We start from the raw sequence: 24,738 nt of genomic DNA on the forward strand, positions 1-24,738 counted from the left end.
GATGTTGAAGGTGGTGGATGGGGTGCCAATCAAGCTGGCTGCTTTTCCCTGGATGGTGTTGAGGTGTTTGAGTGTCGTTGGAGCTGCACTCATCTGGACAAGTGGAGAGTATTCCATCACCATCCTGACTTGTATCGTGTAGATGGTCATCAGACATTGGGAGCCAGGTGGTGAGTTACTCGCCTCAGAATTCCCAGTCCCTGATTTGCTCTTGCAGCCGCAGTATTTATATGGCTGGTACAATTCAGTTTCTGGTCAATGGTAACTCCCCAGAATGTTGATGGTGGGGGATTCAGTGTTGGTAATGCCATTTGAATGTCAAGGGGACGTGGTTGGATTCTTTCTTGTTGGAAATTGTTATTGCTTGCCACTTGTGTGGCGGGAATGTTACTTGCCACTTATCAGCCCACGCCTGAATGTTGTCCAAGCCTTGCTGCATATGAGCAATGTCTGCTTCAGTATCTGAGGAATCGCGAATGGTGATGAACATTTTGCAGTCATCAGCGAGCATCCCCACTTCTGACCTTATGTTGGAGGAAAGGCCATTGATGAAGCAGCTGAAGATGGTTGGGTCTTGGACACTACCCTGAGGAACTCCTGCAGTGATGTCCCAGGGCTGAGATGATTGACCGCCAACAACCACAGCCATCATCCTGTGTGTTAGGTATGACTCCAACCAGTAGAGTTATCCCCCGATTCCCATTGAATCCAGTTTTGCTAGGGCTCCCTGATGCTACACTCTATCACATGCTGCTCTTTTGTGCATGTTTGACTCAGGCTATAATGTCAGGAGCTAAGTGGCCCTGGCAGAACCCAAATTGAGCGACAGTAAGCAGGTTATTCCTGAGTAAGTGCCGCTTGATAGCACTGTTGGCGACCCCTTCCATCATTTTGCTGATGATGGAGAATAGACTGAGGGTGGTAATTGGCCAGGTTGGATTTTCCCTGTTTATTGTAAACAGTACACACCTGAGCAGTTTTCTACATTGTTGGGTAGATGCCAATGTAGTAGCTGTACTGGAATAGCTTGGCTAAGGGCACAGCTAGTTCTGGAGCACAAGTCTTAACTACTGTTGCTGAAATGGTGTCACGCCCATTGCCTTTGTAGTATCCAGTGCCTTCAGCAGTTTTTTGATATTACGTGGAGTGTATTGAATTGGCTAAAGACTGGCATCTGTGATGCTGGTGACCTGAGGTGGAGACCAAGATGGATCTCCATTCGGTAATTCTGGCTGAAGACTGTTGCAAGTGCTTCAGTCTTGCTTTTTGCGCTGATGTACTGGGCTCCTCCATCATTGAGGAATGGGGCTATCTGTGGAGCCTTCTTCTCCAGTGAATTGTTTAATTGTCCACCACCATTGATTACTGAATGTGACAGGATTGCAGAGCTTAGATCTGATCCCTTAGTTAAGGTGTTGCTTAGCTCTGTCTGTTGCATGCTGTTTATGCTGTTTGGCATGCGAGTAGTCCTGTGTTATAGCTTCACCAGGTTGATACCTCATTTTCGGGTATGCCTGGTGCAGCTCCTGGCATGCCCTCCTGCACTCTTCACTGAACCAGGGTTGATCCCTTGGTTTGATGGTAATGTTAGAGTGGGGGATATGTCGAGCCTTGAGATTACAGATTGTGGTCGAATACGTCCTGATGCTGCTGATGGCCCACAGCACCTCATGGATGCCCAGTTTTGAATTGATAGATCTGTTCAAACGCTATTCCATTTAGCATGGCGGCAGTGCCACACAAATGATGGAGGGCATCCTCAGTGTGAGTATGGGACTACTTTTTTTTACAAGGACTGTGCAGTAGTCACTCCTGCCAATACTGTCATGAACAGATGCATCTGCCCCATGTAGATGGGTGAGGTCAAGTAACTTTTTTTCCCTCTTTTTTGTTCCTTCACCACCTGCCCCACACCCAGCCTAGCAGCTATGCCCTTTAGGGCTCGGCCACCTTAGCCAGTAATGATGTTGCTGAGTCACTCTTGGTGATGGACAAGTCCCCCACCCAGAGTATGTTTTGCGCCCTACCTGTCCTCATTGTTTCCTCCAAGTGGTAATCAACATGGAGGAGTATTAATTCATCAGCTGAGGGGGATGTGGTGGGTGGTAATTAGTGGGAGGTTTCCATGCCCATGTTTGACCTGGTGCCATGAGGTCCCAGGGCAACTCCTTCCCGACTGTATACCACTGTGCCACCTCTGTTGGGTTTGTTCTGTCAGTGGGACAGGGCATACCCGGGAATAGTGATGGTGGTGCCTGGGACATTGTAAGGTATGATTCTGAGTGTATTACTATGTCAGGCTGTTGCTTGACTATTCTGTGGGACCGCTCTCACAATTTTGGCACAAATTCCCAGATGTTAGTAAGTGGTATTTTGCAGGGTTGACATGGCTTGGTTTGCCATTGTCATTTCTGGTGCCTAGAGTAATGGACGGATCACCTGTCAGTTTCAGTCATTTTTGTATATTTTGTAGTGATTTGGGAGTGGCTTGCTAGACCATTTGAATGGGCATTTAAGAGTCGATCATATTGTTGGATTACTAGCCCGGTAACAAAACTACTTTGGTTATAAATTGGTGGTGTGATTGAGGATCAATCATGATCAACTGTATGGCCACTGTCGCTTCCTATTCCTTGGGTTCATTGGTCTATTTTATGGCTTTTTAAAAGCTTTTAATGATATTTGACTGAAACCGGGGTGGAAAAGTAGTTTGCAACTGCCAAAATATATATACACGTGCCTTCAAATTGAAGTTCTGCCATGAAACTACTGTGCAAAAAATTTAACTTTCACTGAATACAAAATTTATGATTGGACATTCAACTAAATGCTTAAAGATAGGTAGGCTATTAAGATGTGAAGATGAAATGAAGCTACAGAGGTAGCAAAGTCCTGGCAAATGGATTATAATGTGGGAAAGTGTGAAATTGTGTATTTTGACAGGAAGAATAAAAAAAGGAAGCATGTTATCTAAATGGTGAGAGATTGCAGAGTTCCGAGATGCAGAGGGATCTAGGTGTCCTAGTGAATGAATTGCAAAAGGTTAATATGCAGGTACAGCAAGTAATTAGGAAAACTAATAGAATGTTATTATTTATTGCAAGGAGAATTGAATACAAAAATAGGGAGGTTATGTTTCGGTTATACAGGGCATTGGTGAGATCACATCTGGAGTACTGTGTACACTATTGGTCTACTTATTTAAGGAAGGATGTAAATGTGTTGGAAACAGTTCAGAGAAGGTTTGCTAATGGGTTGTCTTATGAGGAAAGGTTGGACAGGCTAGGTTTGTAACCACTGGAGTTCAGAAGAGTACGAGGCGACTTGATTGAAACACAAGATCCTGAAGGGTCTTGACAGGGTGGATAGGGAGTGGATGTTTCCTCTTGTGGGAGAATCTAGTACTAGGAGCCATTGTTTTAAAAGTGAGGAGTTGCCTGTTTAGAACAGAGATGAGGAGAATTTTTTTCTGAGGGCTAAGAGTCTTTGGGACTCTTCCTCAAAGTGCGGTGGAAGCAGAGTCTGAATATTTTTAAGGCAGAGGTATAGATTCTTGATAAGCAAGAGTGAAAGGTTACCAGGGAAAGGCGAGAATGTGGAGTTGAGTTTACAATCTGTTCAACCATGATCTTATTAAATGGCGGAGCAGGCTTGAAGAGCAGATTTTTTTTTTGTTCTGCCTGGATCCTTTGTGTGTGGAAGCAAATACAAGAATAATGCCAATGCATTACAGAAGACACTTCTCCACATTGCAGCAGACAACCTTCTATTATACTTAAATGACTAATTCAATTTTTTTTAAACTTTAGTGTAGCTAAACCTGTATTTTACAGAGATAAACCAAAAGTGCACATGACTGTATTTATGACCAAGACAAGGAGGTGTTTTTCTTACTTCTATTTCCATAGTGTGCTGAAACCATATATTGGAATACTGTTATCAAATGTATTTCAATATGGACTGCAATAAGTAAAGAGCTGGTAGGAAGTAATTTTTTTATGCTTATTACAGAAAGTGCTGTTTCAAATGGACCTGAATTACAACAAGGAGCTGAAGAAGACTTGGAGGAGCAAGGCGAAGGTAGTGAGGATGAATGGGAGCAAGTAGGCCCCCGGAATAAAACATCTGTTACCCGCCAATCTGACTTTATTCGAACCCCTATCACTGATGTCTTTGGTGGTCATATCAGGTAGCTCATAATCCATATGTACTTTCATTATTGAATAACCTGTATAGCTAATTGTGTTTTGTGTTACAGAAACCCCTCTTACCACAATTAATGGAACTTTTTCATGTTCTTCATGTTTTTAATGTTTTTGTGTGACTTGTGCACGTACATCAATACAGTAAATTTTCTGTTATCTGACGCTTGATTTGGCTTACTTGGATTTGAGAAGCAACGTTTTTAAACAACTTTTACCTTTTCTATGGGCTGACTTATTGCTGCTGTCACCATTTAACACGGGTTGGTAGGAAATAATCTGATTTAATGTGGCAATGTCAGCCTTTGAATAAAGGAACTAGTATGCAAAGTCAGGAGTTTATTATTTGATTAGATGTTCGCCAAATAGAGGAAGTCAGTACATTGGTCAGTACTGTGGTTCAGAAATAAGCCTGTCAAAAATGACCCAGATAGTTACGATGCTCCAATATGTAAACACACAAAGCTGAGTGACCAGATTTTGCCTCAGCAAGGACCTACATAATGTAGAGCCATTCATAATGACAATTCCTCCTATTGGGCTAGTTTTTCCACCAGATTCAAGTTATACCAGGTTCTTTCAAAATAATTGTAACTAAGAAGCCTATTAAAGTTGATATTTTTCCTCCCTTTGGAATTATTTTTAAAAGGGAATAATTTTTCTAGGGCATCACTATTAACAATTTTAATTGGAGTTGGATAAGCCCTTGGCAAAAAACAAAATCAGGAAAATGGGCAATGAACTGTTCTATTTTTTAAGCTCTCGGGCCAACCAGTGGACTAAAATGTGTTACATAATACGGGGGGAGAAATTTGCGCGGCTGTGGAGAATGAATGGTGAAATGGAATTAATTGGATAACTTTCAAAGAGCCGGCGCAGGCACTTCTGTGCTTTATGATTCTACGCGGTGCACCAAATTTATCCCTCTAAGGAGCTTGTTAGGTGGCGGTTAATTGTATATTTTGTTATATAGGTCAAAAGCAATTACAGCATTTAGAGTTAAGCTATACTATAAGAGATTTAGTATTAGCAGATTTATCAGACTCGATGGGCTGAAGGGCCTCTTCTGCACTGAGATTCTGTGATTATCCCAAATCTGCTAATTATGTTTAGAGATTTAGCATTATCCCAAATCTGCTAAATGTGCTTAAAGATAGGTAGGTTATTAAGATATGAAGATGACATGAGGCTACAAAAGTATATAGATAGGTTATTAGATGTACTAATATCTAAAGCTTTCAAAACCTGCTCACTTTTTACATTGCCTCCAGGTCTGTGGTTTACCAGCAAAGTTCCAAGGAATCTGCTACTCTCCAGCTGTTCTTCTCGCTGCAGCTTGATATACAATCTGAAAAGATCCGCACAGTGCAGGATGCTCTGGAAAGCTTGGTGGCCAGGGAGTCTGTCCAGGGATATACCACTAAATCCAAGCAGGAGGTACACATTTCTCATTACAATGGATTCCAAATATAAATGGGAATTACTCAACAAGTAAAATCTATTAAATTTCAAACTGCATTTTTTAAGAGTTCTACATGTATGCCCTGTTACTTAGTGTTGCAGACAAACATTTTACATTTTACTCCAGCTTGTAGGAGTTAGGATACAAGCATTTATTTCACGTAATGAATTAAAAAAAAGTGTGTATGTGCCTTCTCTGTACCATATGGTGACATTGCTGGCATTTAAAATGCTCACTAAGTAAATATATCTACAGTTTTGATCATTTTAATAAGAAGCCATAACATTTGGGTTTTTTGGCACAGATTTGGTCTGTTCATTACAGTGCTTTGAGTCAATGGATCTTTGAGCATTTGATATTGTTGGATTTAAGCTTGCTAAAAACTAATTTATCCTTTTGAGTACCTTCTGAAATTCAAAGTAGTGATTAACTTAGAAACCCTGGAATAGACTTTTGCAAAATAATTACCAGTTTCATGCTTAACTATTGCAGATTTAACACTTTCCTGGGTTGTAATCCTAAGTAGTAGAATCTTCTGGAAAGAAAGTTTTTTCTTCAGATTTGAACAACATATTTCTCCCTTAGGAGTGAGCCGAGAATTCTGCAAACTTCAATTTCTAATTCTGTATCTTGCATTCGTGCTTTGATATTTGAATAGTAATACACAATTTGTGGCTTTGGGAAGCAGAGAAGTCAAGTTGGTTGGCACTTGAATTTCTCTGTTCTAGGCTGAGGAACTGGAAACTGCAGAAATGCGATGCTACATGGCCACTTGATAATGGGGTGTAATTATAGGATTAAAAACAGAAAACACTGGAAATAATCAGCAGGCTGGACGACATCTATATAGAGAGAGAAACAGAGTTAATAAATTAGGTTGTGCCATCAGAATGGTATCTGTATTCTAACACTTAAATTAATGTGATCTCAGGCGTCAGCAATAAAGCAACATAGTAACATTCAGCATATAATTATTAAAATTTGCATATTATAGATCAACATATAATCATGAATTAGTGTTGCCAATTATAACAAGAACTAGGAGCAGAAGTAGGCAGTTGGCCTCTCATTCTAGAATGCCCCACAAGGGGAAACATTCCCTCCACGTCTACTTTGTATATCCCCTTTAGCATCTTAAATACCTCAATTAGATCTCTTCTCATTCTTCTAAACTCTAGCAAGTATAGGCCTAAACTGCTCAATCTCACCTCATTAGACAAGCCCCGCATCTCTGGAATCAATCTAATGAACCTCCACTGAACCGCCTCCAATGCAACTACATCCTTCCTCAAGTGAGGGGACCAAAACTGTGCACAGTACTCCAGGTGCGCTCTCAACAATGCCTAATACAGTTTCAACAATATTTCCCTATTTTTATACTCTATTCCTTTAGCAGTAATTCCATTTGTCTTCCTTATTATCTGCTGTACCTGCATACTAGCTTTCAGCGATTCATGCATGAGGACACCCAGATCCCTCTGCACTGAAACATTCTGAGGTTCCTCTCTATTTAAGTAATAAGTCGCCCTTTTATTCTTCCAACCAAAATGGATAACCTCACCCTTATCCATGTTAAAACTCCATCTGCCAAATTTTGGCCCATTCACCTACCTGTCCAAATCCATTAGTAAATTTCTTATTTCTTCATTGCAACTTACTTTCCCACCTATTTTGCTGTCATCTGCAAATTTAGCTATAGTACCTTCTATCCCTGAATCCAAGTCATTAATATAGATTGTAAATAGTTGGGGCCCAAGGACTGAACCCTGTGGCACCCTACTAGTTACAGCTTGCCATCCAGAAAAAGACCCATTTATTCCGACTCTCTGATTTCTGTTGGTTAGCCAATCTTCTATCCGAGCTAATATATTACTCCATACTCTGTATGATCTTATCTTGTGTATTAATCTTTTGAGCGGCACCGTATTAAAGGCCTTCTGTAAGTAATAACGCTATCCTGACCCAAAGGGTACCATTCTACCGTTGGGTTTCAGACACTACCATTTGGATTGAATATTAGGAATGGTCGTAAGAGCAGCTTTATTGATTTGCCTTCAGGTTCTTATTTATCTTTTGGTAGAAGTGCTGCATCTCTCTTGATTACTCAGGTTTAGTTGGAAGAATTCTGACTAATTGAGAGAAGATGTAGATGCCTTGGAATTGTATACAATTTGTGGCTGAAGACAAATTGTTCATTTATTACACACTAACTGCTTTCAGTGTTTTAAATTAAATAAAGGTGTTGGGAAAATTTTAGAGAGCAACGTCTTTTATTGATTGCTAAATGATCTCAGTATTAAGTAAATCCTGCAGTAAGGAAAATAAATTGATCTAGTTTCCTAATAAAAAGTAGAGTATGATTTAGTGCTTTGTGGATTTTTGTTTTCAAAGCCTCATTGATGGTTAGTTTACCCACGAAGCCATTAAATACTCTCATACTGCAAGACTTGAAACTTAATTTTCACTCAATATTTCAGGTTGAGATTTGTCGCCGTGTTACCTTAGAAGAATTGCCTCCTGTTCTTGTTTTGCATCTTAAACGCTTCATTTATGAAAAGACTGGAGGATGCCAGAAACTGATCAAGAATATTGATTACCCCATTGACCTTGAAATAAGCAAAGGTAAGTATAGCTTATTTGTGTGTAATAACAGTGAATTGATTGCTGCACTGAATGTTGTACTTTTTTAGCCTTTGTATGGTGAAATCTGATGTCAGTACAGCCATTTATCAAATACAACAGTATCTCATCACCTCTGCCATTTCCCTGTTTTGATTCCCCAGTCCCACAAGATTCTATGGGAGAGGATAGGCAAATCTAAGGCTTTGCCAATGTTACTCTGAGCCAGTGGTATATTATGGTGGCCTAAGATGGTCCTTGTCTTAATTTATTTCTCTTTTGAAGTGCTAAGTTTCTATTTTCGACTTAGCCCTGGCAGAGTTTAGTTCAGGGTGCACTCTGTAAACTTAGATTTATTTATTTGAATCCAACATGTAATGAACCAAAATAATAGTCTTAGAGGCCTACAGCAGTGAAAAAGGCCCTTCTGCCCATCGAGTCTGCGCCAGTCAAACAAGTAATAACTATTCTAATCCCATTTTCCATCACTAGGTCCATAGCCTTGTATGTCATGGCAGCACAAGTGCACATCCAAATACTTCTTAAATGTTGAGGGTTTCTGCTTCAATCACCCTTTCAGACAGCGAGTTCCAGACTCCACCACCCTCTGGGTGAAAGAATTCTTCTTCAAATCTCCTCTAAACCTCCTGCCCCTTACCTTAAATCTATGCCCCGGTTATTGATCCCTCCACCAAAGGGAAAAGTTATTTCCTGTCTACCCTATCTATGCCCCTCATAATTTTATACACCTCAGTCATGTCCCCCCTCAATCTCCTCTGTCCCAGGGAAAATAACCCCAGTCTGTCCAATCTCTCCTCATGACTAAAACTCTCTAGCCCAGGCAACATCCTGGTAAATCTCCTCTGCATTCTCTCTAGTGCAATCATATCCTTCCTATAATGAGGATTCCAGAACTGCATGCAATACTCTAGCTGTGGCCTAATAAGCGTTTTATACAGTTCCAGCATAACCTCCCTACTCATATATTCTATGCCTCGGCCAATTAAGGCAAGTATCCCAAATGCCTTAACCATCTTATCTACCTGTCCCGCTACCTTAAGGGACCGGTGGACGTGCACACCAAGGTCCCTCTGATCCTTTCCCAGGGCTACCATTCATCGTGTATTCCCGTGCCTTGCTTGTCCTGCCCAAGTGCATCACCTCACACTTATCCGGATTAAATTCCATTTGCCACTGATCAGCCCGTCTATATCCTCCTGTAATCTAAGGCTGTCCTCACTATTTATCACCTCACCAATTTTCGTGTCATCTGCGAACTTACTAACCAACCCTCCTACATTCAGGTCTAAATTGTTTATATATACCACAAACAACTGACTCAACACCAACCCCTGTGGAACCCCACTGGACACAGGCATCCAATCACAAAAACGCCCCTCGACCATCACCCCCTGCTTCTTGCCACTCAGCCAATCCTGAATCCAAATTGCCTTGGAACCCATGGGCTTTTACCTTTGTTATCAGTCTCACATGCGGGACCTTATCAAAAGCCTTGCTGAAGTCCAAGTAGACTACGTCAAATGCATTGCTCTCTTCTACATACCTGGTCACCTTTTCGAAAAATTCAATCAAATTTGGTCAGACATGACCTCCCCTTAAAAAAAACATGCTGACTTGTCCTTGATTAATCCCTGCCTTTCCAAGTGTAGATTAATTCTGTCCCTCAGAATTGCTTCCAATCATTTCCCCACCACTGAAGTTAGACTGGCTGGCCTATAGTTCCCTGGTTTATCCCTTCCCTCCACTTCTTGAATAACAGTACCACATTAGCTGTCCTGCAGTCCTCTGGCACCTCTCTTGTGGCCAGAGAGGTATTGAAAATTATTGCCCAGTGCCCCTGCAATCTCCTCCCTTGCCTCACTCAACAGCCTGGGATACATTTCATCCTGGCCTGGAGATTTATCTACTTTTAAGCCTGCCATACCACCTAGAACCTCCTGCCTTTCTGTGCTAATTTCTTTAATTATATCACAGTCCTTCTGCCTGATTTCCACACCCACGTCGTCCCTCTCACTTGTGAACACCGATACAAAGTATTCATTTGAACCCTACCTACGTCTTCTGGCTCCACACACAAATTACCACTATGGCCTTTAATGGGCCCTACTCTTTCCCTGGTCATCCTTTTACTCTTAATGTACTTGTAAAATAACTTCAGATTTTCCTTTATTTTACCTGTTCATGTTTTTTCTTGTTCCCTTTTTGCTCTTCTAATTTCCTTTTTAATTTCCCCCCTACACATTCTATACTCCCGTAGGGCTTCCGCTGTTTTGAGCCCTCACTATCTGCCATAAGCTTCCCTTTTTCTCTTTATCCAATCCTGTGTATCCCTCGACATCCAGTGTTCCCTGGATTTGTTGGTCCCGCCCTTTATATCTTTACTGGAATATATTGGCCCTGTACTCTCCCTATTTCCTTCTTGAATGAGCCCCACTGCCCTGACGCAGATTTACCTAAAAGTAGCTGCTCCCAGCCCACTCTGGCCAAATCATATCTGATCTTATTAAAAGTGGCCTTCCCCCAATCTAGAACTCTGATTCCTGGCCCACCCTTGTCCTTTTCCATAACAAGCTTGAATTTAATGGAGTTATGATCATTATCTGCAAAATGCTCCCACGCTGATACCTCAACCACTTGCCCGGCTTCATTCCCTAAAATTAAGCTCAGGACCACACCCTCGCTTGTCGGGCCTTCTATGTACTGGCTTAAAAAGCTCTCCTGGGTGCATTTTAAGAATTCTGCTCCTTCTAAACCTATCACACTATGACTAAACCAGTTAATGTTGAGGAAGTTGAAACCCCCATGATTACTATCCTATTGTTTTTACTCTTCTCTGAAATTTGCCTACATATCTGCTCTTCTATTTCTCTCTGACTGTTTGGGGGCCTATAGTACACTCCCAGCAATGTGATTGCTCCTTTTTTTGTTTCAGTTCTACCCATATGGCTTCATTTGAGGAGCCTTCTAAGATGTCATCCCTCCTTACTGCTGTAATTGATTCCTTGATCAATATTGCGATACCCCCTCCTCTTTTAACTCCTTCCCTGTCTTGCCTGAAGACACTATACCCTGAAATATTGAGCTGCCAATCCTGCCCCTCTCTCAACCATGTCTCTGTGACAGCAGTGACATCATACTTCCATGTGTTAATTTGTGCCCTCAACTCATCTGCCTTATTCGTCAGATTCCTTGCATTAAAATAAATACCATCCAACCTTGCCAAATTCCCTTGTGCCTGAACTGGCCTATAATTTCTATGCCTTCCAGATTCACTTGCTCTCTCTTTTAATTTTGGCTGTGCATCACCCCCTGCTGAACTTCCTCTCAAGATCCCACCCCCCTCCCAATTTAGTTTAAACCCTTCCCAACAGTACTAGCAAACTTCCCTGCAAGGATGTTGGGCTCAGTCTGGTTCAGGTGCAACCCATCCACCTTGTACAGGTCCCACCACCCCCAATGCCCCAGAAATCTAAAGCCCTCCCTCCTGCACCATCTCTGCAGCCACGCATTCATCTGTACTAACCTCCTATTTCTATACTCACTAGCATGTGGCACCAGAAGTAATCCAGAGATTACTACCTTTGAGGTCCTGTTTTTTAATCTGCTTCCTAGCTCCCTAAATTCTGCTTGCAGGTTCTCATCCCTCTTTCTACCTCTGTTTCTACCAATATGTACCAACGACATGGTACATATTGGTACATAATAAAAATTGGTAAGAATAGAAAAATATAGGACAGAAAGGAATATACTGTATTACTCGATCATCCAATACTCCACTCACTTGCATCTTTCTTCAGTTCTCCTTTAAAAGTCACGATGTCAGATACGACAGCCACCTCCTTTCTTCTACACCCTCTCTGCAAGCACCTGGCTTTGGGAAGAAAAGCAGCATAACAGACCAATGTGAATGCAAGAATTCACATTGTTAGAGTGCCAGTCATGCCAATGGGCAAATTAAGTGAGAGAGAACCTGAATGTCAGTGGAAATATTTTAAGGTGCAAACAAAACAACTTAGTTAGGACCGGCTTTCAGTTGAGAATAACTGGAATGATTGCTCAGAGGTGTAACTTAGCAGAAAAATTTCTTTTCATTTGTTTTTATCATGTGAACAAGTGGGGTAGAAAGAAATAGGTAAAAGATTTGCATTTTATATAGTGCCTTCCATGACTATGGGATGTCCCAAAGTGTTTTGCAGCCAATGAAATACTCAGGAAGTTTTGTCATGGTTGTAATGTAGGAAACATGGCAGCCAATTTGCTCACAGCAAGCTCCCACAAACAGCTGTGAAATAAATCACCAGATCATCATTCTTCACACCATTGGATGGATACATAATGGCTAGGCCACTTCGTGGTTTTGAATAGTATCGTTGGATCTCTTATTCACAGTTGTAGGGCTGACAGGATCTTGGTTTAAAATCTCATCCAAAAGATGATACCTCCATCAGTGCAGCACACACTCAAGTCTTGAGAATGGGAGTTGAATCCATAACCTTCTGACTCAGACAAGCATGCTACCACGAACCTCAGCTGACTGACATTGATCAGAATTATCTGAAGCATTGAATTGGTTTTCCTAAGTGAAGAAAGTTGACAAATTCTAGATCTAGTTATTTTGAAAATCATCATCAATGATCCACTGTGCAAGCTTAAGTATTAATCAGAGTACAAAGAATTGCATATGCATAAAATACTAGATGAGTAAGTTTTAACTCCCAGGAGGATGGAATGCAAGAATAGTTTGTTCCGAATTGAAAGTACTCTTATGAGTTTCCTGTAATAATTGCTCAGATTTTTGTTCTGGCATTTTATCAGTGGTGCAAGTTCCAATAGATAAAGTTTTACCTTATCAGGATTTTGGGCTATATATAATTTCAAAATATCAACTAGTAGAGCATTTATTCTTCTCACTATTTTTAACTCTAAAAGAAACTGATTTAGGTTAACACTCCAGCATTTTGGGGAGCAGTTTCCAGACTTTGTTAAAGCCAACATGACCTAATCCTGATCAACCAGAATCCAAGAGGTGTACAATGCAAACTAAATATATCACACAGATCCATAGCCATGGCATCAAATTGAAGTAGCAACTGAGCACATATAGATAACATAAAAGCTAAGTCACAATATACAGTGCCTGAGAGGCAGTTTCAATTGAAGCATTCAAAAGGGAATTAGATTGTTATCTGCGAAGGTTACAGGGAGAAGGTGGGGGAATGGCACTAGGTGACTCGCTTATTCAGAGAGCTGGTGCTGACACAATGGGTCAAATAGCCACCTCCTGCGCTGTAACAATCCTGTGAATTCTGAATTGTGTTGTCACTCCACTCATGCAGTCATCTTTTTCTACAAGAGGATAATGTTTATAATGTAGTTTACTTTTAAAAACAAATAATTGAAAGCTCCACTCATCGTCTGAGAGTATGGTATTTGCACATAGCAAGTAGAGAATTTGTGCAAATTGATGCTTAATTCAAATCATTTACCACTGATTTTTCACTTTGCAGTATTATTTAGGTTGCTTCATATTATTGGATAATTCAAATTTAACTGCATATAGACTACTGAATTATTAGTATTGTTTAAAACAATCAAATGGTTTTCGTAGCATGCCTTAACTGAGGAACTCGATCAGATCATTAGGGGGAATGTTTTTGGTGTTATTTGTACAGTTTGATTTTTTTTTTAATTCAGTCGTTGGATGTGAGCTTCACTGGCAAGGCCAGCATTTGTTGCCTATCCTTAATTGGCCTCGAGAAAGTGGTGGTGAGCTGCCTTCTTGAACCGTTGCAGCCCATCTGGCGTAGGTACATCTCAGTGCTGTTAGGAAGGGGTTTCCAGGATTTTGACCCAGCAATAGTGAAGGAATGGTGATATAGTTCCAAACATGATGGCGTGAGACTTGGAAGGGAGCCTGCAGTTGCTGGTGTTTCCATTGTCCTGGTGTTGCCTTTGTCCTTAAAGGTGGTAGAGATTGTGGGTTTGGAAGGTGCTGTTGAAGGAGGTTTGGTGAGTTTCTGTTGTGCATTTTGTAATGGTACACATTGCTGCTACTGTGTGCTAGTTGTGGAGGGAGTGAATTGTTGTGGTGGATGGGGTTCCAATCAAGTAGGCTGCTTTGTGTAGATGGTGTTGAGCTTCCTGATTTGCTGGAGTTGCACTCATCCAGGCAAGTGGAGAGTATTCCATCACACTCCTGGCTTGTACCTTGGAGATGGTAGACAAGCTTTAGGGAGTCAATAAGTGAATTACTGCCACAGAATCCTCAACCCCTAGCGTGGTCTTGTAGCCTCAGTATTTATATGGCTGATCCAGTTCAGTTTATGGTGACCCCAGGATGTTGATAGTGGGGGATTTAGCGATGGTAATGCCATTGAATGTCATGGGGAGATGGTTACATTCTCTCATGTTGGAGATGGTCATTGCCTGGCGCTTGTATGGCATGAATCTTACTTGCTGCTTATCAGCCCAAGCTTGAATATTTCCCAGATATTGCAGCATGTGGAGGTGGAGTGCTTCAGTATCTGAGAAGTCGCGAATGGTACAGAACACTGCAATCATCTGTCAACATCCTCACTTCTGACCTTATGCTGAAGGGAAGACTTTTGTCAAAGCAGTTGAAGATGATTGAGCCTAGGACAGTACCCTGTGGAACTCCTTAGTGATGTCCTGGGGCTGAGATATTTGGCCTCCGACAACTGCAACAATCTTCCTATGTGTTAGGTATGACTCAAATTAATGAAGAGATTTCCCCCTTGATCCCATTGTTTTCAATTTTGCTGGAGTTCCTTGATACCACACTTGGGTCAAATGCTGTTTTGAGTCAAGGGCAGCTGCCCTCACCTCATCTCTTGAATTCAACTCTTTTGTGCATGTTTGGGTGAAGGCTGTAATGAGGTCAGGAGCTGAATGGCCCTGGCAGAACCCAAACTAGCATCTCTGAGCAGATTATTGCTGAGTAAGTGCAGCTTGATGACACAGTCAACAGCGCCATCCATCACTTTTCTGATGATTGAGAGTGGACTGATGAGGTGATAATTGGCCAGATTGGATTTGTTCTATTTTTTGTGGACAAGACATAGCTGGGCAATGTTCCAGGTTGCCGGGTAGATGCCACTATTGTAGCTGTACTAGAAAACTTAACTAGGGGCATGGCTAGTTCTCTAGCACAAGTCTTCAGTACTTCTGCCGGATGTTGTCAGGGCCTATAGCTATTGCGAGTTTAGTGCCTTCTGCCGTTTCTTAATATCGTGTGGAGTGAATTGAAATAGCTGAAGACTGGCATCTGTGATGCTGAGGAGCCCCAGATGGATCATCTACTTGGCGTTTCTGGCTGAAGATGGTCACAAATGCTTCAGCCTGTCTATAGCACTAATATGCTGAGCTCCCTCATCATTGAGAATGGGGATGTTTAGCGAGTCTCCTTCTCCTGTTAGTTGTTTATTTGTCCACTACCATTCATGATTGGGTGTATTGGGAATGGCCCATTTGTTATAAAATGGCCTAGCTCTCGCATGCTGCTGGTATTTAGCATGCATGTAGTTCTATGTTCTTTCACAAGGGTTGGAATATCTTTTTTTAGGTATGCTTAAAATGGAGACAAGTATGCTACCTGTTCATGTAGTACATCTTGAAATGATTCAAAATTATAATGTACATGAAACTAAGACTGAACCAAGTGTAGAATTATAATCGTGTTAAACGATTTTTAGATAAATTATAACAATTGTGTTTCCATGAATTGAACAGATATTGCATTTCCTTTTTTTTGCAAGATGTATTTGAAAAAAGAAACAAATCTGCTCTTTAAATAACATAACGTAGTATCTTTTGCCTAATTTAAATCCCACACTACATTTTTCAAGGTCTTTGGCATGGGGCACTAAAGATATCCCCTTTTTTGGTCTGATTGCTTGGGACCAATTAAGAGTGCCTTATCACAAACGTGTGAACTGGTAAACGCAGTAGATATAAATATTTACCTGAAATATAAAACATTATAAGGCAGTAATAATTGTTTTACTAATCTGAATGCTGCTTCTCCCACACTTCTGCTCCTAAAGTACTGTACTGTGTTGCTTGGGCAGCTGAAAAGAATTCCAAACAACTGGTATTTCCAACAATAGATTTCTGGACTGAAGAGTTACAGTGCAGCTGCATTTCAAATTTTGTGACCTCATGACATTTATTACCATTCTAACTGGCCTCTCCTTTAAGCATATTCAGGTGGTGTAGTGGTATCATCACTGGACTAAACCCAGAGACTCAGGGTAATGTCCTGGAGACCTGAGTTCGATTGCCACAATGACAGATGGTGGAATTTGAATGCAATAAAAAATCTGGAATTAAAAGTGATGACCATCGAAACATTGTCGATTGTCGTAAAAACATATCTGGTTCACTAATGTCACTAATGTTTCACAGAATGAAATCTGCCATCCTTAGCTGGCCTGGCCACATGTGACGCCAGACCCACAGCAATGTGGCTGACTCTTAAATGCCCTCTGAAATGGCGCAGCAAGCCACTCGGTTGTATCAAACCACTAAAAAGTCAACAAGGACTGAAACCGGACTGACCACCTGGCATTGACCTAGAAACCGGAAACCACTGTGGCAAACCAAACCCTATGGAACCAGCAAAGTCCTCTTTACAAACATCAGGGGGCTTGAGCCAAAGTTGGGAGAGCTGTCTCTCAGACTAGTCAAGCAACAGCCTGACATAGCCATACTCAAGGAAACATACCTTACAGGTAATGTCCCAGACACTGCCATCACCATCCATGGGTATGTCCTGTCCCACCTATAGGGCAGACCCAGCAGAGGTGTTGGCACTGTCGGTAAGGTGGGTGTTGCTCTGGGAGCCCTCAGCGTCGACTCTGGACCCCATGAAGTCTCATGGCTTCAGGTCAAACATGGGTAAGGAAACCCGCTGATTACCACGTACCGCCCTTCCTCAGCTGATGAATTAGTGCTCCTACATGTTGACCACTTGGGAGGAAGCACTGAAGGTGGCAAGGGCACAGTATGTACTTTGGGGTTGGGGGGGGGGGGGGGCGCTTGAATGTCCATCACCAAGAGTGACTCGGTCGCACTTGTGCAGACTGAGCTATCAGAGCCCTAAAGGATACAGTTGCAAGACTGAGTTTACGGCAGGTGGTGAGGAAACCAACAAGAGGGAAAAACAAACCTCATCCTCACCAACCTGCCTGTCACAGTTGCAACCGTCCATGACGGCATTGGTAGGAGTGACCACCGCACAGTTTTTGTCCAGTTGAAGACCTGTCTTCACATTGAGCATACCCTCCATTGTGTTGTGTGGCACTACCACCATGCTAAATGGGATAGATTTCAAACAAATCCGGCAACTCAAGACTAGGCAAACATAAAATGCTGAGTGCCATGAGCAGCAGCAGAATTGTATTCGAACGCAATCTGCAACCTCATGACCCGGCATATCCCCCACTCTACCATTACCACCAAGCCAGGGGATCAACCAGGGATTCAATGAAGAGTGCAGGAGGGCTTGCCAGGAGCAGCAACAGCCAAACTTAAAAATGAGGTGTCAACCTGGTGAAGCTACAACACAGGTCTACTTGGGTGCCAAGCAGCAAGCGATAAACAGAACTAAGTGATTGCACAACCAATGGATCAGATTTAAGCTCTGCAAGCCTGCCACATCTAGTTGTGAATGCAATAAAAAATCTGGCGGGCAATTCCAAGAACTCAATGGAGGAGGCGGCTCCACAATATCCCCATCCTCAATGCAAAAGTGCAAAAGATAAAGCTGAAGCATGTGCAACAATCTTCAGCCAGTAGTGTTGAGTGGATGATCCATTTCTGCCTTCTCTGGAGGTCCCCAGCATCACAGATGCCAATTCAATTCACTTATGTGATACCAAGAAATGGCGGAAGGCACAGGATACTGCAAAGTCAATGGTCCTGACAACATTTAGGCAATAGTACTGAAAACGTGTACTCCAGAACTTGCCATGCCTCTAACCATGCTGCTGCAGTACGGCTACATCACTGGCATCTACCCAGCAATGTGGAAAATTGCCCAGGTATGTCATGTACGCAAAAAATATGGCAAATCCAGCCTAACCAATTACCACCCCATCAGTCCACTCTCGATCATCAGTAAAGTGATGGAAGGGGGTCATCAACAGTGCTATCAAGTGGCACTTGCTTAGCAGTAACCAGCTCACTGATGCTCAGTTTGGATTCAGCCAGTCACTCGACTCCTGATCTCATTACAGCCTTGGTTCAAACATAGACAAAAGAACTTAACTCCAGAGATGAGGTAACAGTGACTGGCCTTGATATCAAGGCAGCATTTGACTAAGTGTGGCATCAAGGAGTGATGGCAAAACTGGAGCCGATGGGAATTGGGTGGGGAAACTCTCAGCTGGTTGAAGACATACCTAACACCAAGGAAGGTGGTTGTGGTTTTTCGAGGTCAATCATCTCAGTTCTAGGACATCACTGCAGGAGTTCTTCAGGTAGTGACCTTGGCCCAACCATCTTCAGCTGCTTCATCAATGACCTTCCTTCCATCATAAGGTCAGAAGTGGGAATGTTTGCTGCTGATTGTTCAGTATTCAGCACCATTTGTGGCTCCTCGGGTATTGAAGCAGTCCATGTCCAAATGCAGCAAGACCTGGACAATATCCAGGCTTGGGCTGACAGGTGGCAAGTAACATTGACGATCTCCAATAAGGGAGAATGCAACCATCACCCCATGATATTCAATGACAATACCATTACTGAATCCCCCACTATCAACATCATGGGGGTTACCATGCCCAGAAACTGAGCTGGTCTAGCCATTAAATACTATGGCTACAAGAGCAGGTCACCACCTGACTCCCCAAAACCTGTCCACCATCTACAAGGCACAAGTCAGGAGTGTGATGGAATCCTTTCCACTTGCCTGGATGAGTGCAGCTCCAACAGCATTCACGAAGCTTGACACCACCCAGGGTAAGCAACCCGCTTGATTGGCACCCCATCCACAAACATTCACACTCCCCACTGCTAACGCACAGTAGCAGCAGCATGTACCATCTACAAGATGCACTGCAGGATCTCACCAAGCCTCCTTTGACAGCACCTTCCAAACCAATGACCACTACCAACTTGAAGGACAAAGGCAGCAGACACATGAGAGCACCGCCATTTGGAAGTTCCCCTCCAAGCCACTCCTCATCCTGACTTAGAAACATATTGCTGAACCTTCGCTGTTATTAATCCCTGGAACTTCCTCCTAGCAGCACTGTGGGTGTACCTACACCATTTGGACTGCATTGGTTCATGAAGGCAGCTCATCACCACCACCTCAAGTGCAGTTATGGATGGGCAATAAATGCTGGCCTAGCCAGCAATGCCCATATCCCATGAATGAATTTTTAAAAAATCTAGAATCAAGTATGAAAATTGCATTATAGTAACTAAGAATTTTGATAATCACTGGATTAAATATTTTTTTCAAAACAATTTTCAGATATATTTTCTGAGACCAAATTCATTTGGAGCTTTTAATGTTGGTCTATTTAGGAATCTGACCAACTTAATAAGTTGGAAAATCTGCAGTCTTGTTCTTTCACGGAACAGGATTCTTTCTCTTTCCACATTTCTCCCCCACTGTGTGTACCAATAGGTTGTTATGGAAGCCTTTTTTTTCTTTTAAAGATGAAAGCTAGATTGATCGTTGAGATATGAGGCGAGAGAGGTATACATTAAATAAATTCACCTCTTGTTCAGTTAGAAAAAAAAAATTATCATTTGAAATATTGATTGAAGGGCTTCTCCGTGCAAACAGCTAGCCAAGGGATAAGTAGTTTGTTTGAAGCAGATTTGAAGCAGTCATCTTAGGCGAGGGGCATCACTTTCTGTAGCCATTTTGTGCATGCATGTCTGTGAAGCACTTGAAAGAAAACTGTATCCTAGCTAGTGCTTGGAGTCTGAGAGGATCCTTTACTTCATTTTGAGAAAGCATTCATTCAACTGTGTCTCCTGGATTCTTCCAAAGGAGCCCTTTAGCTTCTGATTTATTTTGCATGAAGGCCTTCAAATCAAAAATGAGACACGCAAAAGTAAGCCTTTCACATTTATAATACATTACTTTTGTGAATTGAATATGTTTTTGTAATCGTCCCTGATGCTCTCATTAAAGGAGATTTGTGGCTCTGTTTCTTGACTTTTTCAAATGTTGAAGAAGTATTGTCTCATATACATTAAGGTTCATACAGAAACATGAAAGATTGAAAACGCTTGGGGAGTAATGATAGGTTAGTTTTGGTCTATTGTGGTAAGATACATCACCTCCTTAATTTTCCCTTTTTGGTCGGATGCTCCTTTGAGAAGTGTGTGCCAACTAGATATCTTGAATTCATAGTAATACCTTTTTTTAATTTGTGGGCGTCGCTAGCCAGCATTCAAGAGTCACATGTGGGCCAGACTGGGTAAGGATGGCAGATTTCCTTCCCTAAAGGGCATTAATGATGGGGTTTTTACAACAATCGACAATGGTTTCATGGTCATCATCAAACTTAATTCCAGATTTTTATTGAATTCAAATTCCACCATCTACCGCGGCGGGATTCAAACCCAGAGCGTTACCCTGGGTCTCTGGATTACTAGTCCAGTGACAATGCCACTGCCACCAATTCCCTAGGGTACTGAGCTCTCAGGACTGAATATTGTACGATACATTAGAATTTTGAGGTTTATTCAGTTGAACCTACTCCTCCCCATGTATTCCCATCCCCAACTATCTCTTCACCACTGACTTTTCCCATTTTGTTAATGTGTTGTGATAAAACCTGGCTATGATAAAGCTGGTCTATCTAATAAGTTAGCTTTTTACTAAAACTGTTGCTTTTCTTTTAGATCTCCTTTCTCCTGGTGTGAAGGGTAAGATTTTCAAAGTCCAGCGAACCTATAGGCTCTTTGCAGGTATGTAAGTTATTAAAAATGCTTGATATTTATACTTGTAACAATCAGTGCAAATTGAATTGAAATATTAAAAAGCATTATTCCTTGGGAGTTAAATTAGTGTAGAACTTGCAACTCTGCTAAATTCAGTGTTGCTTGATGCCTTGTGTTGCCAAATCCCCATGCATATATATGGGAAATGTACTGTTTAGATCGAAGGTATAATGACTTGTTGATTTTTTTCCCCCAAGGCGGCTTGTACATTTCAATAGCCTAATACTTCAACTAATGTACATTTAGTTCTGATTTATAATTCTGAGAGAAGTTATAAGAATGCAATGTACACAGTAAGAAGGATGTTCTTACCTCCCCCGGAGAAAACCAGGTTCAGGCTACTTTGTGTGAGAACAATACAAGATGCTTACTTGAAAAAATTTATGTTGATAGATGTATTTGCATAGGAGCACTGTTGAAAAGATCCTAAGCACCTTTGTAACCCTGCAAGACCAGACCAGAGCTCAATATACCATAAAGCTTAAAAAAATGTCAAACCCTAGATTGTGTATGTAAAAGAATAGCTACTTTTGAAATCTGGGTTAGTTCCAGGAGTAATGAGTACTTCCTACTTGATATTAACCGTTGGCCGACCAGATGCAGATTTCTTTGCACATGCTTGAGTTTAAAGAAGTTGAATGTTGATGTTTTTCTCCCATAGCCGCAGTCTTTATTTAGGGATTCTTGTTGAAAATTTTTGTCAGGCCCTAAGTTTTATCGTGTTTCCTCATTATGAATTGGTTTGACAGTAGAAGATTCAAATGCATCTGCACTTATTTGTATTTTTATTCCCAGTAAGTTAAGTGCATTTGCAGGGAGTATTGATGTGGTTAGGTTTTATCACCTTCCAATTGTTTGTATGTGCAGCATTCTAAAAATAGTATCCTCACATGTCTTAATGTTCTGTTAGCATCCTGGGGGGAGCTACCATTGACCAGAAACTGAGCTGGGCTAGCCAGATAAATACTGTGGCTAGAAGAGCAGGTCAGAGGCTAGGAATCCTGTGGCGAGTAACTCAACTGACCCCGCCAATGCCTGTCCACCATCTACAAGGCACAAGTCTGGAGTGTGATGGAATATTCTCCACTTGCCTGGCTGAGTGCAGTTCCAACAACAACTTGAGAAGCTTGACACCACCCAGGAAAAAGCTTGATTGGCATCCCATTTGCAAGCATTCACGCCCTCCACCATGCACAGTAGCAGCAGTTATGTATGATCTACAAGATGCATTGCTACAACTGACCCAGCCTCTTTAGATAGCACCTTCCAACCTACGACCACTACCATTTAGAAGAACAAGGGCAGCAGACACGTGAGAGCACCACCAATTGGAAGTTCCCCTGCAAGCCATTTGGCATCCTGACTTGGAACTATATTGCCATTCCTTCAGTTTTGCTGGATCAAAATCCTGGAACTCCCTCCCTAACAGCACCATGGGTGTACCTACACCATATGGACTACAGTGGTTCAAGCAGGCATTTTTTCACCATGTTCTCAAGGGCAATTAAGGATGGGCAATAAATGTTGGCCTAGCCAGTGACGTCCACATGCTGTGAAAGAATTTTTTAAAAAATCAGTTACGTTCCATCCTGTTTGTAAGTGTTCAGTTAATTCAGTCCTTATGATATATGGCCCTAGATGCTCACCTTCCTAGGAAAGGAATTTGCAAACATTTTTCAAAGGAAGGGTCATTTATAGGAATTGTAATGGCTTGCAAATCTTTAATTTCCAAGTGAGAGTTATTACGATCTCTGTAGAGACTGTTAACCTTTAAAGAGAAACCTGAACACCCAGCGATTAATTGAAAGAAATTACACTGCAAGATTTCACATTTCACATTTTTATACATACAAAATTTATATAAAAGCAATTAAACAATGCAAGCACATCTAACTTAAGATTGTCAAGATTTAAGAGTATAATCCAGTCCCCCTTTTACTTCCCAATTCCGCCCAAGAGTTTCCTTAAACATGACGTGATCTTGAGGATTCACTCACTTCTCCTCTTGGAACCAAGTTAAGTATGCCTTGCCTCTCTGGGATTCGCTTGGTTTCCTCACCAGTGTTCCAGCGATTCTCCAAAGTACGAGATTTCATGGGGGACCCTTCCATTTGTGTTTGGCTAAGCGACTCTCGAACTTTTCTTCAAAACCCCAGGACTAGGGACTGCTCAGTTCAAGCTTGGGCTTCACTGCATTTGCGTTTAGTAATTTTTAAAATCAGGAACAACCCTTGTTCCTAATGGCCTCTACACTCCATGTCCTGGCTTTGGATAGGCACATTGTTTTCTCCCAGTGTGGTCCCACAACTTCTTTTCAGCTCCCAGCAGATTTCTCCCTGCCTCTAAGCTCCAACCAAGCTGACTTCCTGTTTCTGTGAGCAAACACAAACAAATTAAAATAAAAGAACCTCCTTAACGCTCACAGCCCCTCTCCATAGCAATGTGGTATACTCTGGGTGCTCCCAAACAGAAATGTAAATTAGCTATCTTTATCTTCAAAACACTGATTCTGGGACCATATGAATAACTTATATCTCTAAAGGAGTTAACAGTGCTCTTTTGAGACTGGATGGTGCCACCACCTTGTTTACACAGGTGCTTTTAGCATGTTTGATTTGGCTTCTATGTGAATAATTTAAATCCCTATTGAAATAACTGTTGACCTCTTGTCTTGACCAAAAGTGCAAAGGTGGGTCATCCGTTGTTTAAATTTTCTCACCTCTAGCTCTAATCTTATTAAATAACCATGTTACCTTTTTAAACTGGAATTATCCCAGGTCTGTTTGAACTGCAATTACTTTAGGGTTGTTTACCAGTTTCTCAACTGGATGTTTTCATTCATCTTCGGACTTTAATTGCTAAAGCTAAAAGTTATGCCTCTAAAGTACATGAATTATGAAATTAGATATTCACAATAGAATATTGCAAATCATTTTTTGGGTCAAAATAAAAACTAAGGTTTCTCATGTTTCCTGGCTACATTTTACCACCTTTTGCATCAAAGTAAAGGATGTCTTTTCTAAAGAATTGATTGTTTCCACTTTTTGTACCTTTTATCAGTACCAAAGGCATCCAACTAACGTATAGAATGAGTTTGATGAGAGGGGAGGTTTCTTCTTAATCACAATTTCTGAAATACTATACTTGTTGAACTTGTGTTTCCAACTCCCTAATCAAGCACCTTTCTAGTCCTTGAAGATTATCTGAATAAGATTTGTGGTTTGACTTGTGTTGAAACCTATTTCACTCGCTTGGAGGCTAGTTTCACTCCATTAGTTTAGATGGATTAAGGCAATATTTCCACACTGAATATAATTTAGTTACCTTGTTATTATTTTATGTTAGAATTTTAGGTATAGTTTAATAAAGAACTAAATTATGACTAAGTATGTAAACAGAAGAATGTTTTGATCCATTCCAAGAAAAATGTTTTGCTATAGGTAGAGA

General features: G+C 41.4%; 1 protein-coding gene across 1 annotated transcript in view; it reads left to right on the top strand.

The window, feature by feature from the left end:
- The window catches only part of usp10 (ubiquitin specific peptidase 10), an 89,359-nt gene that overhangs the window by 49,726 nt on the left and 14,895 nt on the right, over positions 1-24,738 (top strand). Inside the window, exons 10-13 of the mRNA XM_041191519.1 lie at positions 4,012-4,189; positions 5,474-5,639; positions 8,142-8,286; positions 21,193-21,258. Of these exons, the coding sequence (XP_041047453.1) occupies positions 4,012-4,189; positions 5,474-5,639; positions 8,142-8,286; positions 21,193-21,258 (555 nt within the window). The remainder of the gene's footprint in view (positions 1-4,011; positions 4,190-5,473; positions 5,640-8,141; positions 8,287-21,192; positions 21,259-24,738) is intronic.

This window comes from Carcharodon carcharias, chromosome 7, assembly GCF_017639515.1.
Source record: "Carcharodon carcharias isolate sCarCar2 chromosome 7, sCarCar2.pri, whole genome shotgun sequence".
Taxonomy (NCBI): Eukaryota; Metazoa; Chordata; class Chondrichthyes; order Lamniformes; family Lamnidae; genus Carcharodon; species Carcharodon carcharias.